We start from the raw sequence: 15,701 nt of genomic DNA on the forward strand, positions 1-15,701 counted from the left end.
TATATGGGTTCACCACTAGTGTTGTCTTTTTCTCATCCATGATAACATGATTTTTCTTGCCACCTGTTCCTTACCCACCTCAGAATGAATGCCTGTTGCAGGTTGACAAGCACTCTTCTCTTCCACAGTGCACTGAGCCTCTAGGTTGGGTGCATCCATCTTCAAAGAAGTCAATCCTCATCTTCATGCTATTACCTGCAGTGCAACAGGCTTCACACCACTCATCTGGTAATGGTGATGATTAGCAACCTGATACACCTTCCTTGTGAGTGCCATCAATTTCATCTCGTGATGATGCAGTGGGAAGTCAGGACCTGCTTCATCATCCAAGGACATGGGTCACGTTTCATGTGAAAGAAAGAAGTGAAATGAGTGAAATGAGTGAAAGAGAAGATCAAGGGGCAAGACTACCATCAGTTCATCTGAGAAGCCAAGTTCAACCAGCTGCAAACTGTCCCCAGCAGTAGCTTCTCTTGTCAGATTGCAGCAAAGAGAATGGCTGCAAGGCTTCAGTCAGTTCTGCCAAGGTCAGTTCCTCCCTTTATCAACTATCAATGGGCAGCTATTGTATTGGGCTACATACAGCAGGGGAAGAAAGAAAAAGGAACAAGGACCTCTTCAATAACTTAACTGAGAAATAAGAAACTTCAGCTCTTCCTCTCCTTGAACTATTTTGCATTCCTGCTGATCATTACAAGAACTTAAGAACTTGTTTTCTTCCTCTCCCTCACTCCTTTTCCTTTTGTGACACGTCTTTTGGAATATAAACCTAAGGGCAGATGCTTAAAAAAGAATTTACCTATAAGCTTCTCTGTGAATCTCTGAAGAGCAGGATACAAATTCTGTAAATAAATATTTATGAAGCCTTTTATCTTTTTAATATTTACACTTGACCATATGCTAATTGTAAATCAGAGCAATGTAATAAATCTGTTGCTTCTCACTTCCTTATGCATATTTTGGTAGCAGGCAATGTAAGTACTTGTTTGTAAATGTTCTTGTTTGCAGAATTCAAATTCTTAATATATCTATATGATTTAAGTTTATACTTGTCCGCATAACATCATGTGTGATATTATGCAAAAGTTTGAAAGGAGGAAGAAATAAGATGCTAGTTTCTAAAAAGGGGCAGTTCAGCAGAGTTTGGAGAGGGGAGCGGCACCAATCTGTCATGATTGGTAAATGAGCATATCTGAGGTTACTGTTAGAACTTCAAGATCCCTGTTGCTCTTGTTGATGTTAACAAAGAAAGAAACAAAAGCAGTAGGAGGAAAGGAACAGAGTAGGATGCTGCACACATTTTTGAACTGAGCTGATGACCAGTAATAAACAGTTCAGCATAGCAAGTGGGTCGAGTTTTCCAGCTGTTCAGACAATAGAAGATATCTTCATGGTGTGCACTGACTTAACAGTAAAAAGACTATTGAACAATTGAAATGACAAAAAGTATTATTATAGAAATTATTACTTATTAGTAACTTGATTAGCTGTAAGTCTCTAATATACAGAAGGCAAAACACAATTTTATCATGTGACTTTTCCTGGAATTTGATGTGTTAAGACTTTTGGGAATGTATAGTGGGGTGGAAAAATGGCAACCAGAAACCAAGCAGGCTCACTGCCAAAAGGTCTGAGCTATCTAAATTTAGATGAGGAAAGTTCAGCATGTTCATAGCTCTATATTGTAACAATCAATAACAATTCAGGCTTGCCTGGATTGAAGCCAACACTATTCCCAGCCATCTAACACTGAATATTAGTCAGTCAAACAGTTGGACAGCAGGTATGCTTCTATAATGGACTCCAATATCAAAGTTTTCAGAAACTGGGAGGCAGAAGCCAAATTATGGTAACAGTAAGAAACGGTACTCCAGTACATCTTTTCTAAAATCCCAGCATGTATCTGATGGATGCTTTGCTTTAGCAAACAGTGCTTCCTTGTGTAATTCTGAGCTTATTTTCACCTGTCTCCCTTACCTACCGCAGCCTATTGCACCATATTCCTTCTGCAGGGTCTCCCAATACTCAAGAGCAGCTTTCTGAAGGAGTAGAAAGCTTAAGTGGGTATCAGGGATCTGCAAAAAACAAGCAAGCAAAAAACACTAGAGTGCCCTAAGGCACTACCTATAATGGATATAGTGTTGGGAGTGAGAAAGACAGCAGCTCTTGGCACGCATTCTCAGGGATGCCTGGCTGGACTTCAGATGAGGAAGAAGAAGAACAGCAGGAGGGTCCCTTGGAATGTGGGTCAGTTCCAGATGTTGAGATGAGAGAAGCAGATACACTTATTTCAAGGCCAGGCTCCCCAGGTGGCCAGGCAGCCTTTGAAATGTATAGTTAGCAGAAGGAGGCTTGAAACAGGGAAGTTTTTCAGAGACAGACAGTCCTGACTCTTGGCCCCATGTCAGCAGAGGAGGGTGGCCCAATTAGAGGACCAGTGTGTAGCGAGGGGGTGTGCTTGTTTTCAGAAGGCTCCCCCTGAAAGAAGGGGATGCAGACATGCTCATAAGGAAAGTTTCTGGAGGTGAATTCTAGATTGGGTTCAACAAACCACTCCATGCATGCTCAAAGATTCCTTCTGGGTGTTTGTGCTTCTGAAAAACGTTTTGGTCAATAAAGAACAATTTGCAAGAAAGATCTGTGGCTTTTCAATGTGCAAAAGGAGGAACCCTAGCTCATGACTGATAAAACCACTAAGTTCACACAACACAGTAAGTCATGGTGTCTTATAAGGCAGAGGTAGCTTGTCTTGTTGTCTGAAGCCAGCTGGAGTGGCATCTGCCTGGCTAACAAACCATGCTGCTGGATTCAGACAATATGACAAGCTGCTTCTGCTTGATAAGCCACCATGATCTATTATTTTTAGGAAACCTGTGGTCAAAACAACTGGGTTATATTTTGTCTCAGTCCTCATCTAATGCTGCACATTCATTAGTCTTTTTATAAGTCTGACTTTCATTGTGCACCCATTTCCTTGTCTTTAGCTACCAGGTGAGTAGTAGAACTCCCAACTTCTTTAATTCTTCAAATTAAAATGGAAGAATTCTTAAAATGAAATTTCCTTTTCAGCCTTTCATCCATCCCAGTATTTTTGCAAAGTAGGCCAGCAGAGTTCAGAGCCAAACTGTTGTGTCAAAGGAATTCACTCAGTTGTAAGAAATTGAACCATTGCGGAACGAAGAAGAAAAATGTTTGGGAGAACTTGTGACCTTTCATTTAAAATGTTCCAACTGCCCTTTCTTCTAAATGTCTCCTTAAGATGTTCCAGTCGCTCCTTGCCCCTTGGAAAATTCTGGGAAAGCTGGCTAATATTGTTGATTTGAGCGAGTTAGTGATGTCAGCAGCCAGTCCTCAAGGAACAATTATGAAGATGTGGCATTAGGAACAGAATAAAGATTAATAGGGCAGAAATGGTGAGGAGAGAGGCCTGAGGTAAGGGAAGCAGAATGTAATAGTGGAGGCAAAGGCAATTAGGATGAAGACAACAACTTAAGGAAGGAGATTTGGGTGAAGGCACGAGAAGGGCTATGAAGGAACTAGACATACATAGATCAGGCACAACAAAGACAGGCAAGGGAAGGAATGAAAAGCAGACGAGAAAAGAACAGGCAGAAGCAATAACAAAGAGAAGTGGGATGGAGCTTTCAAATTTAGATTATTATAGTCCATTAGATGTCACCATGAAAGTTTTAGTCTAATTACATTCTCTCTCTCTCTCTCTCTCTCTCTCTCTCTCTCTCTCTCTCTCTCTCTCTCTGTGTGTGTGTGTGTGTGTGTGTGTGTGTGTGTGCGCGCACATACATTGCTTTTGAAAGTTTGTAGTACAACTGGAAAGATTTTTTAAACATATCTAGGTATTTTCCATTATAGCTTTGGAAGACTATAAAGTCCTACTTTTTGCACTAGGAGTGAGCCTCCTAACCTTCCTAATCTTTTTACCTAGGAAACTCTAAGCTCTTCTTCCAGAAAAACCTCTTCTTAAACTCTGCTCTAGCAAAAAGAATAAACAAAGGACTTTGTATTTACCTGCCAAAAGCCCAGAAAAAAGGATGGAACCAATCTTGTAAAACAACCTACCCCAACCTAGTAGCTTTCAGAGGCATTTGGACTGCATCTCTTGGAATTCTCGTCCAACAGGACCATTGGCTGAGAGTTCTGGGTATTGCAGTCCAAATGTGTTTGGAAGGCACAAAGGTGAGGAAGGCTGCAAACAACACAAGGTGTAGCTTGGCAACTATGCAGCTTTGAACAAAAGTAAGCGTTTCCTAAGAATTTTCTTCTTAAAAAATTGCTGCTAAAATAGCAAGATCAAAAAGGCATTCACTGGGGGAAAAGGGAATGCACCAAATCACATAAAATTCCACATAAAAATTAGTAAAATTACTCTAACTTAGCTACTTACATATTACATTCTTGAGTAGAATATTTGGTTTCAGATCACATGCAGATTTCCTTGCAGTGCAGGTATCGTGCCAAGAGGCAAGTGGTTCTTTTATTTGGATCCAGAAACAATATATACATGATGAAGATTAAACAGTTTATTCACAAAGCTGAATGACACAATACATTATACTATTAGTGGTAAGAAGGAAATAGCACAACATGCAGTAGTGTTGACCAGAGCTGTTCAGTTCTCCTTTCTGTTCTGGGACCTCTAAAAGAGTGGCGACAGAGAGAACCCAGAAGATAGGCAGCACACAGCACCTCCACAGTTCAAGGTTGTGTTGAGGATCATCATCTGTGACACTCTCAGGACATACACCTGCTCCCTGAAGGTTAGGATGATCTCATAACACACCTCTTTTGGAAGGTTAGTTTAACAGTCTGACAGTAGATCTGAAAGCTGATAGCATCAGCCTTCTTATTAAGGGCTGGCATGTGTCTTTTCCCTCCTTTAAGATAAATTGGAGGAAATGGACAGTGGCCACCTACACATGTCTTAGGGACCTACCTGCATTCCAAAATAACACATTTTTTCTTATTCCAAAATCGCATTCATTTTGATAAGCTAAACCTCTTGCATACTGTTTCATCTTTAAACCATGGGATCTTTACAAAAGAATGCAGTGTGGGAAAACAGTTTGTGTCATGCCTGTTTCCTCCTTGCAACACAATCACCTTCCAGTTCCATGTCCCATATAGCGGTCTGAGAAAGTATCTTTGTCATTCTGACTGAATGTTGCCAGGAGGACCACAATTGTGAGCAGTCTCTTAATATATAGTAATGCAGGTTCAGTAAATGCTGACCTCTTAGCAGAGACAGACAGTTGTTTAGCCTAATAGAGTAGTAAGCTATGTTTCTTCTATCAGTGACCTAGCCAGTCAGTCAGGAAATTATTAAGATGCATGATCCACCTGCTTACAACTCTGCATTACAGTATAAATGAGTTGCCCTGTTTTAACTAGGCATAGTATTCTGAGAAGGAGCTCAACTTCTGAATCTGTATGCAGAGACAAAATACAAGAAGTATGCTTATTCCAGCTTCATGGAGGGATTCTGAAATTCCAGAGCTCTAGATGGCACTGTTGAACTTCATCAAAATAAAGGACTTCAATAGGAGGCTAAGAATTCCTAAGACAGACCTTTATTATGTGAATTACATTGAACTATGGTTGCAGAAGCCTCCACATGTGTTGTCCCATTCCAAATTCAAGCAGCCAATTACCGGTATGTACTTCTGTCCCTTTAAAGATATCCCAAGTCTTTCTCATCTGTTTTTCTTTCAGCTCTAGGAGGAAATGGCCAAAAATGCCAAAAATGTGACTTATATGCATGAAACAAGTCTGGAAATCATGGCCTTACTTTTGAGAGAGACACATGCCTGCCCTCAGTAAGAAGGTTGATGCTATCAGCTTTCAGATGATCACTGTTCACTTTGTGGAGGTAGGTGGGGAGCCAGGCCTTGGCTTCAGTTCCTACACGCACATGCTCACAAATGTTTGACAGTCTCAGAGCTGACAGAGCAGATGCACTCTCAATCCAGCCAATGGAGCCATGTCCAATCCTCTGGAAGAGTGGCTGCAGCACTGATTTACATGATGGTTTTATAGCCAGTGAAGACATCACTGTGAGGAAGCCTGCTTCTGCCCACAGATTTCCCTTAGAAAGCATATGACATATAATGCATTCAAGTTAGTTTTTCTTCTGATTTGGCTAGTTGAATTGTTTCTTTCAGAAAGCATTACCACCTGTGCTCATTTTGCTTTTCAGCCACAGGGCTAGAAGTTAATTTGCTTCTATGTGTTTTAAAGGAAACTGGATATGAAAAGCCTTTCAAAAAACTGAGATAAAAGCATAAGTGTTGTGCTTTGTTTCAGTGACTGAAAAACTGAAAAAAAAAAATACCCAAGAAAGCTATCTGTGTCCTAGAGGCTTGAGGCTGAGAAGACGATACATTGTAAATATGGAGTGTAAATATAGTGGAACAGTATCTACTATTGCTATTGAAACATGAATTCAGCCCAGTTTTCTCCACACATGGGAAAACAGAATTGAAAATGGTTCCATCTGACTGGAGAATAGTTGAACCTTCTAAAGATGCTAATTGGTCTTAAGTTTAAACAGTGGAATGAAAGCTGACTGGCTGGGGGGTTCTATTTGCAGCAAATATAGAGAGCTGCTGAGAACCAAGGTGGTATAGTAGCTAGAATACTGGACTGGGACATCTGACTTCTAGCCCTCATTCAGCCATGAAGTTCATAGGGTGAATTGTTACCACAAAGGGTTATTATTGTAGAATAGTAGAACTGAAGGGGGACAGAAGGCCATTGGGTCCAGCCCCCTGCTCACCAAGTAAAGCTATCCCTCCCAGATGGTTGCCCTGTTGCATTTTGAAGATAACATGGAAAAACGGAGGAATGTAAGCTACCTTGGGTTCCTTGCCAAAGGAAAAACGATGATATGTACATGTAATAATAAAATCTGGAAGCAAATTTACCTTTGAAGTTTTGTCTGGGGAAGAGTCATCTCTGGGGGAGGCTAGCAGCCTGAAGAAGACTTCAGTAAGATAGTAGAGCAGCCACAAGATGGAGGGCCAGTCTGGGAATGCACGAGGCAGCAGCGGAAGAAGATCTACATGTGAGGAGTCAGCACATCCTGGAAAAGCCTCCAGAAAGAAGAGTTGAAGCCTCTGGCTGTATTCATGCATAATGAGACGCCATGGCAGGAAGGGTGGATCATTATATGTGAATACTGGAAGCATGATGAAATACGGCTCTTTTGGTTTCTGTGAATCACCATGGAGAATCAACAGTTTGTTCTAAGGTTCCCACATTTCACCACTGATTTTATGGACCTGGTTATTGTGACTAGTTTTTTTCTTCAGTCTCTCCATTTTGGCCAGTGAATTTGCTGGCAAGAGCCACCACTGCCACTCCAGCCACTGTTTTTCCACTGCCCTGCGAAGTTGCAGGGAGTGGAGCCGTGAAGAAGTGAGGGGGTGGAGCAGTGGCGTGGCACTGGCAGGGCAGTCGAGCACTGAGGGGCACGTGCCAGGAGGGGGCACCTGCAGCAGCAGGGGCTGCAGGGTTCAGCTGCATGGCATGGCCGCCTGGTTGCTGCTCCTGCAGAGCCACTGTCGTCTTGGGCAGACGGGGCCTCTGTGGCTGGCTGAGGACATGCCTAAGGGTGTGCGTGGGCCAGTGGGGGAAAGGCGGGTGACACAGGCAGGAGTGGTGCCCCCTGAGATTGGCTCCCAGCCATGGGGGCTGAAGGGATACATGCCATCATTTGGAGGTAAGATGGAGGTGCATAGAAAACTGCTCCGATTCATTACCTCACAGAGGCGTGAACACAGGACACAGGGTAAGAAGCGTAACTTCATGGAATTCCTTAACATGTGAACATAGCCGCTGTGTCATCCGTTGGTGGTCTGAAGATAGAGCAGCTGCCATACCCAGCTGAAAACTTCTGGTAACTTCATGAGCAACCTTTGAAAATTCCTGCTTGAAATCAGAGCAGACTGCCTTTCAAGCATTGACTCGTATGCCAGTAAGTTAACTGAGACAAAGCATGATAAAGGAAGTAAGTGCTTTGAGTATGATTAAGATTTAGGAACTGATGCTTTTAACACCCGACTGGTGGTAATTATTAACAATACAGAAGTTCTGGTTCTAAAGAAACAATATAGCAACTTTGTTCATAAAGTAATAGTAATCTTAATGAGTTTTCTTGTTATACCCGGGGTGTCATACATGCACGCTCTGACAAGATTCCCAGGCATGCACGAGAAATGGCCTGTATTGGTGGGACTGATAGCTCAGCCTCTGAGGATGATGTGGAGTTGGCTGGACCTCAGATCTCTCATTCTGATAACGGAATTGTTGTTGTAACAGACAGGCCTGCACCTGCAGACTCCCTCCCGCAGTACCAGTCTGAGTCTGCTCTGGATTAAAGTAGCTCGAGGACACCCATGAGGTCCAGTCTGTGGGAATGAAGCAGGAGGGAGGAGATTCGGAACTGGGTAGTATCTTGGATGGAGAGCACCTGCCTCCTGAAGACGTGGACCCAAGGGCCCGCTGGCACAGCCTCAGGCTGGCCCAATTAGGGGCTCAGAGTGCAGAATGCAGGTGCACCCGATTCCACAGTGCCCCTCCTTCCAGGGACAGGCCCCAAAGGGTTCATAAGCAAAGCCTTGGGTAAAGTTGGGCAGAGAGGGGTCAGCACACCTCTTGTGTATGCTCAGAGGCTTGTGAATGCTTGGAGTTTTCTACATAGAATAACAGCGCTTACAAGAAGTGCTGGAGAGACTGTCTTGCTTGGGAGGGAACGCCTAGCTCAAGACACGGTTTTATCAAAAAGAAATATGTCATGAGCCTGATGATCAGCTTCTTTAGGAAAATGGTAAACATTAAATACAAGAGTCACTTGATGGAGGCAGCGCAAGTGAAGGGGAGGGGGATTGCCCAGCGGTGTGGGTGAGCCTCTGCAAGCAGGGGCTATAGGAGTAGAAATGCCCGGGGACAGAGAGATGTTCCTCCCTTACTTGATGTTAGCAATGGGATTTTCTTAGAGGAGAGAATCCAACCCAGGCTCAATTTTCCAGATTCTTATAAAGCTGGAAACCACTTTGAATCATCATCATCATCATCATCATCATCATCATCATCATCATCATCATCATCTTATCTTTATATCCCACCTTTCTTAGTTTTGCAAGGAATCCAGGGAGGCTTAAAAGGTTATCTCCATTCCATCCTTACAACCACATTGTGAAGTAGGTTAGTCTGAGAATCTATGAACTTCATGGCTAAATGGGGACTAGAACACAGATCTCCCAAGTCCCAGTCCAACTCTTTAACTACTTATACCACATTTGTGCAGAAACCTGGGCAGCTTACAATTCTGGTTTCCATTCATAGGATTCTGCTTCTGTGTGCTCTCCACTTGAGTCATTTCTTTTGATATTACTTCCTCTCCTCCCTCCTTGATACTAAAGCTTATGTTTTTCCTCCCCTCACTGATCTTTGGCTACTTTGAATTACTTTTCTCTTTTAATCATGTTTTATGCACTTTTTATATTTTTGTTTGTTCTTCTTTCCCATATGAGCTGCACATTGCTCAGAGATCTTTGTTTTAATCTGCTTTGCAATAAAGCCATTGGCTTATTTTTGATATGCCAGCTTGATCATCTTTCTTACATATCATGCCAGGAGCTATATGGGCAGTCCTGCAGGCTTTGAAAGGAATAGTATTTGCAGAGATTGATTTGTAAAGCAGACTTTGCTGTTTGCTTTGTTCTTGAACATGTTGGTGTGCAAGCAAATTGCATGGAAGAGTTTTTGAACAACAGTGGAATAAAAAGAGGAAGAATCCAACTGTGAATAAAATAATACTCTGTCTTTCAAGAATAGTCATGATACTTGGCTTTCTAAAGTTTGTCAGTTCTGGGATCAGTTGCTTTTATCTTAGATCTTTTGATAGAAATGAACATATTTCTCCATGAAGAACAGCCAAGACTTTTATCACATCTTTGTGTGTGAATCCGATCAACCTAGAAATACTAAGATTTTTTTTTTTTTTTTACAGAAGTCTGCTATATCTTATATTGTATGGGGAAACCTGTTTACAGTGCTGCCACCACCTATGGGGAAACTGCTTATTTATTGGGCAATGTCACCTATGGGTTCTGTCTTTTTCTAGCAAATAGCTTAAATTCCAGGGCCTATGGAGTTCCCTGTCACTTTGGGCTAGTTTGCATAATCACTGTGGCTTAAACAAGCCATGGTGGTTTGTTTCAGCCATAATGCATATGGGGCCCCTTTTGCCTGGTTACCCAGCTGGGCACAACTTGTCATGTTGTCTCAACCTGGGTAGCATGGCATATCTGATGCGGAAAGAATCTTCAGATAATCCATGACCTGTAGGCTGTTTCCCTCTCAAACAAGCTGTGCCTCCTAGGATTAGACAGCATTTTATTGATTGTATGTGTTCGATTGTAACTTACCTAGGGAGACTTGTGGCTAATGGGGCAGGCTCAAAATCTAAGAAAGAAGGAAAGAAGAAATATGACAAGCTGGACCCAGGTGGGTAATTAGGCAAATAATGCCCAGCGCATGCCGTGGCTTCCACAACATCCATTGGAGTGGAGTCCCAGCCCTAACCTTGGAAAAGTATAGTAAGATCGGAGCTGAAACTCTGCTAAGAGAGTGCAGTCGTGTTGCCCCTACATGCTGCATGGTTCTTTCTGCACCACTGCAACTGGAAGGGAAGGCATTCTGGGGAGAGGGACAGAATGAGGCTCCACCAGGGTACATCATAGCTTGGTAGGCCGTCAGCCTGCCCTTATATTGAGCAGGTGAAAAATGTTTGGGCAGCTAAAACCAGTAAAAAGTAGGGTTTCCCCTTGACGGTAAGTCCAGTCATTCCTGCCTCTAGGGGTCGGTGCTCATCTCCGTTTCCTAGCCGAGGGAGCCAGCGTTTGTCCGCAGACAGTCTCCGTGGTCATGTGGCCGCATGACTAAACTCCGAGGTGCACGGAACACTGTTACCTGCCCACCAAAGTGGTACCTTTCTATCTACTTGCATTTGCATGCTTTCGAACTGCAAGGTTGGCAGGAGCTTCGACGGAGCAACGGAAGCTCACCCCGTTGTACAGATTCAAACCGGCAACCTTTCGATCAACCAGCCCAGCAGCCCAGCGGTTTAAACCACTGCACCACCTGCAGTCCTTAAAACCAGTTATCAAGGTGTTTTAAATATGCCTTTACATTCCTATTGGTGTCCATAGGATGCCTGTAATCCTCTCAGTTTGGTGGTTTACTGGCAGCCACATTGCATTGTGCTGTTAATAGCCCTTTTTCTTATAAAGCCAAATACCTTAAAACTTTCTCATCCTCAACCAGACACACTCACAACCTTGTCCAGCTCTTGGGTATATTCTTCCTCTGACACCAAAGCTGCTTTCACTATACTCCAGACAGCTGTTTCTTTTTCTTCTTTAAATGGCTATTTGTTTGCCCTACCTCTGGTGAGATCCTAGGACAGCCTTCTGGTATATGAGTCATCAGACCCCCGTTCCTGATCTTCTTCAGCCATGTTTGGTTATCTCACAGTGAAAGAATACCTTAATAGGCCTTAGCTATTCACTCCCACTTCAATCTTCCCTCAGAGAAATCACATCAGCTAACAGACCTTCTCCCTGAATGCCCACAAACTGTTGTTCGAACTGCCAACTGTCTGTTCCCAGTGACTGTTTTCCACCCAGCTAGAACTCTCAGCCAATTGGGATATGATGTTTCGAAGACCAAGCAAAACTGAACTTACTTGATCCAGGTCCCATCTATAAATATTAAAAGTGGGGCTTGCCTTTGGCTTAAAAGCCTGAAAGATCTCCACACCATGCCCTGCATTCCCATCGTGTCCGCCAAGCAACCACCACCAACCCCCAAGTTGTTTGAATTGTGCTATCCTACTGAGGCCTGTTTGTGCAAATGTGGCTGTGCACACAAAAAGGAGCTCTCCTTGCACACCATGTGTGCCATGCAACCAGTGGGTGGGCTACCATGTTTTGCTTTGGGCAAAATACAGCAGTGGGTGCTTCTCAGATTTTGTCTGCCTGTACAAGAACATTGGGGTGATCTGGACATAAAAGGCAGCACGGTGGTTGGTTTAAAACATTTTAGCATATTTATTTAAGGTCTATTATTTTAGTCCCTGTAGTGCAGGAGCTAGTGATGGGTTTGGTTACTTTTATCTTAGATCAGCTTTAGATATGGAAATATTCCTCCATAAAGAGATTAGACTCTGGATCTCCCAGGTGCAGTAATTAAATAACAAAATTAGTTACTGGCAGTAATAGCTCTCTAATAAATTATGCTAGTATTGGGGGTTAGTCCCACCCCCCTTTTCCCCCATTTTTGACTGGAAGTCAGCCCCCAAAAGCTCCCCTGAAATGGAATTTAGCCTGCCCATTCCAAATTAAATACTGCAATGGTGCGATAGAAAGGTGTGTTTTATTTCATGTTCTGAGAATGATTTTTCCCCCAATCCCTCTTAAACCTACATTTGTTCTAACCAAAAAGTTAACACTATCAAGATTGGAGAAAAATGTATTTGTCAATTGATCTGGACTTTACAAATGTGTTCTTTGTTTGGCCATAGCCTTATTCCAAGGTGATTTTTGTGCGTATCTCATTTATTATTCTGCAAATGCAAGAGTTGGTGGCTGGAAATGTTGATTAATTTTGTTTTTTAAACTCTGGCTATTGGAGAGTAGAAAATGTGGAAATTGAAGAACAGCCAACATTTCTGAAACCTTGTACTACAGGCACTTTCCAATATGTATGTTCAAACTGCTTAAAAAAATCCAAACTGAATTGCCAATCGCAGTCCTTCCATCAGCACATACATACACATCTGTAATCTTACGTATTACGAGTGCATGAAAATTATGAGTGCATGAACATCTTCATTCCTACTCCAATGAAACTGTGAAATAGCTAGATGTAATCCAGTGATAACAGTGATATTTCCATACATTTGTGAGACTTTGTTATACATTTGATGTCCTGGGGGACTTGGTGGTGTAGAGGCTTAATGATGCTGGAACAGTTGATCAGAAATGGTGCACACTCCAGCTGTTTGAGCCCAGCCTCGCAGGGCGGAGTGAGCGCCCATTGTTCCCCCTAGCTTCTGCCCACCTAGCAGTTCAAAAGCATTCCATCTGTGAGTAGATAAATAGGAACCACCACTTCCTGGTGAGAAAACCTGCTGGCTGCATTCACAATGAAAAGCAAGCATTGGTGCTGGATCTGCCGGGATGTGTTGGATAGAGGATCTGAGGAGAAAAGCCCTGGATGAGCCAATTTCAACAAAAAAGCACCACTGGCCAACCGGTGTTGAGCTAGTCCTCCCTCTGTGGTGTGCCAGCACAGTAAAAGGCTAGCAACTGCAGGCGCCAGAACATCTCCTCTGCGTAATACATTATAGACTCCCTGGCAATATATGCAATACACTAGCTAAATAAATGTGATGTCCTGCTCTGTTTTTTCAGATGTGAGCTGCATATCCAACCATGTACAAAAACACTTGTATGTCCAAATATTTCTAAATAGTTCTGTTCCTTTTAGCATTTTGTTTTCAAATCTGCCTCTAAAACTTGATGCCATTGTGTGTGTGTGTAAATAATGTCTAAGGACATTCTTCCAAATAAGGGTGTGTATTCATTTTGAAACACATTGAAAATTGAATTTAATAGCGCCCATTTTGTTCCGTTTACATTTATTCTGAAAGAAATGCACTAATGTGTGAACGAATACATAACTTGGTACTCTATTCATACCATTTAACGCTGGGAACTTTGCATGTGTCTGTGGCAGCAAGAGATTCAGAAGCTGAGACTTACCAGCCTCTCTTACCAGCCTCCATTTCTCCCCTCCTAGAATTTTCTGGACATTGCATTGTTCTGTATCATCCTTTGGGAGATGGGGAAGGTGGCTGCCATCTGGGTGTTCATGAACTTTTGTTTTGTCAGAATGCCTACAGTGTTCTGGGTCAAAATGGTGACCTCCCGAAACGGTGGCTAGGTTCAGCGCTGTTAACTTTTGCTGCCACTAGGATTATCCAGCTCTTTCCTCAGCTGTCAGTCTGAAAGCTATAAAAAGTTTTGTTTCATTTTTAAACTTTGGAGTTCATGTTTACAAATTGAGGCATTAGATTTCAAAAGTCAGCTGTGCCCAGCCATGGCACATGCCATTCCTCATGCAGCAGATGGCACTGTTAATGTCTGGAATAGGAAAAGAATCCACCAATAAAAGTAATGCTTTTGCTACAGTGATGAAAGCACTAAGGTAAAATCAGGGGAATTAGTTGCTGGTGTTTAGGTCATTTCACTGAAAAGTATAGCTTGGCAACTTGTCTGCTCAGGTATTTGTACTTCATCTGTTTCCTAAGATGATGAATTTATAATGCAGTGAGTGAACATTCTGAAAAACATTGCAAATGAGATAAAACATGTTTAGCTTTGTACAGGTAATATTCTAAGATCACATTCCTATGCAAGTTTAGACAGAAAAAATTGTCTACAACTCTCAGCACGCCCTAATAAAGCTGCTGGCTGGGACGCATTGGGAGTTACAAACCTTTTTCTTTCCGATTTGCATAGGATTGTGCCTTAAATACGGTTAATTGCTTATAAACAAAGAAACTGATTACAGTTAAAAGGGACTTGTTTTGCACTTGCTCAAGAAATGTTAAATTGTTGCTTATATATTAGCTAAAACCAGGAACAGATTTAGGAACACTAAAGTTATTTTCATGGGCTTGTGCACATCCAGTTCTCAGTTTGCTGGTGCTTCTATTTGCACAGACAAAAGCCATTCCACAGAAATATTTTAGTTAGATTCAGACAGAATATTTATTTCAAAATAGGCTTTATTTGTTTAGTTTTCCATCTTTGGATGACCATCTAGTCCTTTCCACCACAAGAAACACATAATGTGGCATGAGAATCCTATACGTTCAGAGCTCTTTATAATTATATTCTTGAATTAAATTGACCCACAATGTGTGTCTTACTCTTGTTTCAGGCAATGGGCCCCACCATGATCGATGCAGTGTTTATAACCCAAGCAACTTGGTTGATGGAGTTTATTGCCTTCCAATAGGACACTGGATTGAAGTTTCTGGGCATACTGATGAGATGAAGCATACAACTGACTTCTATTTTAATATTGCTGGACATCAGGCTATTCACTACTCCAGGTAATAAAGAAAAACACCACTGCAAGGAGGTGTGATGGAGGACAACAGGGAGCCAAGGGCTTAGTAATGAAGCTGCAGCATGTTCCTAAGCATGCTTACTCAGAAGTAAGGCTCACTGAGTTCAGTAGAACTGATGCCCTACTAAGTGTGCTTAGGAATATAGCAGTAGATTCTTGTACCTGCAGACTGGAAGAATAAAGTACTTGCTGTGCAATTGGCACTTGACAGGGAAAGCTTCCTCATAATCACGTGTGGGTATGAGAATTAGACATACGCACACGTCCCAGTTACATCGTCAAAAGGTTTGCTTACAGCTGTGAGGACCAGGAATGTGTATTATGCCTAATCCAAGTAATTTAGCACATACACTTCCTCCAAATTTGTAGCCAAATTTCTGGTTGCCCAAGATGACTAGGAGTCAACCTGAAGGAGCACTTACATCCTTATATGCCCAGCCGCCCCCTGAGATCGGCCCTTCTCCGGGAGCTCTCCGTGGTAG

At 42.4% G+C, this 15,701-nt stretch overlaps 1 protein-coding gene across 1 annotated transcript in view; it reads left to right on the plus strand.

Annotated features, from left to right (window-relative positions):
- EPM2A (EPM2A glucan phosphatase, laforin) overlaps nucleotides 1–15,701 on the plus strand; it is a 55,050-nt gene that overhangs the window by 11,994 nt on the left and 27,355 nt on the right. The window contains exon 2 of the mRNA XM_044423262.1: nucleotides 15,028–15,202. Coding sequence (XP_044279197.1) covers nucleotides 15,028–15,202 — 175 coding nt within the window. The remainder of the gene's footprint in view (nucleotides 1–15,027; nucleotides 15,203–15,701) is intronic.

The sequence above is a fragment of the Varanus komodoensis genome, unplaced genomic scaffold (genome assembly GCF_004798865.1).
Source record: "Varanus komodoensis strain SLA01 unplaced genomic scaffold, ASM479886v1 scaffold1, whole genome shotgun sequence".
Classification (NCBI taxonomy): domain Eukaryota; kingdom Metazoa; phylum Chordata; class Lepidosauria; order Squamata; family Varanidae; genus Varanus; species Varanus komodoensis.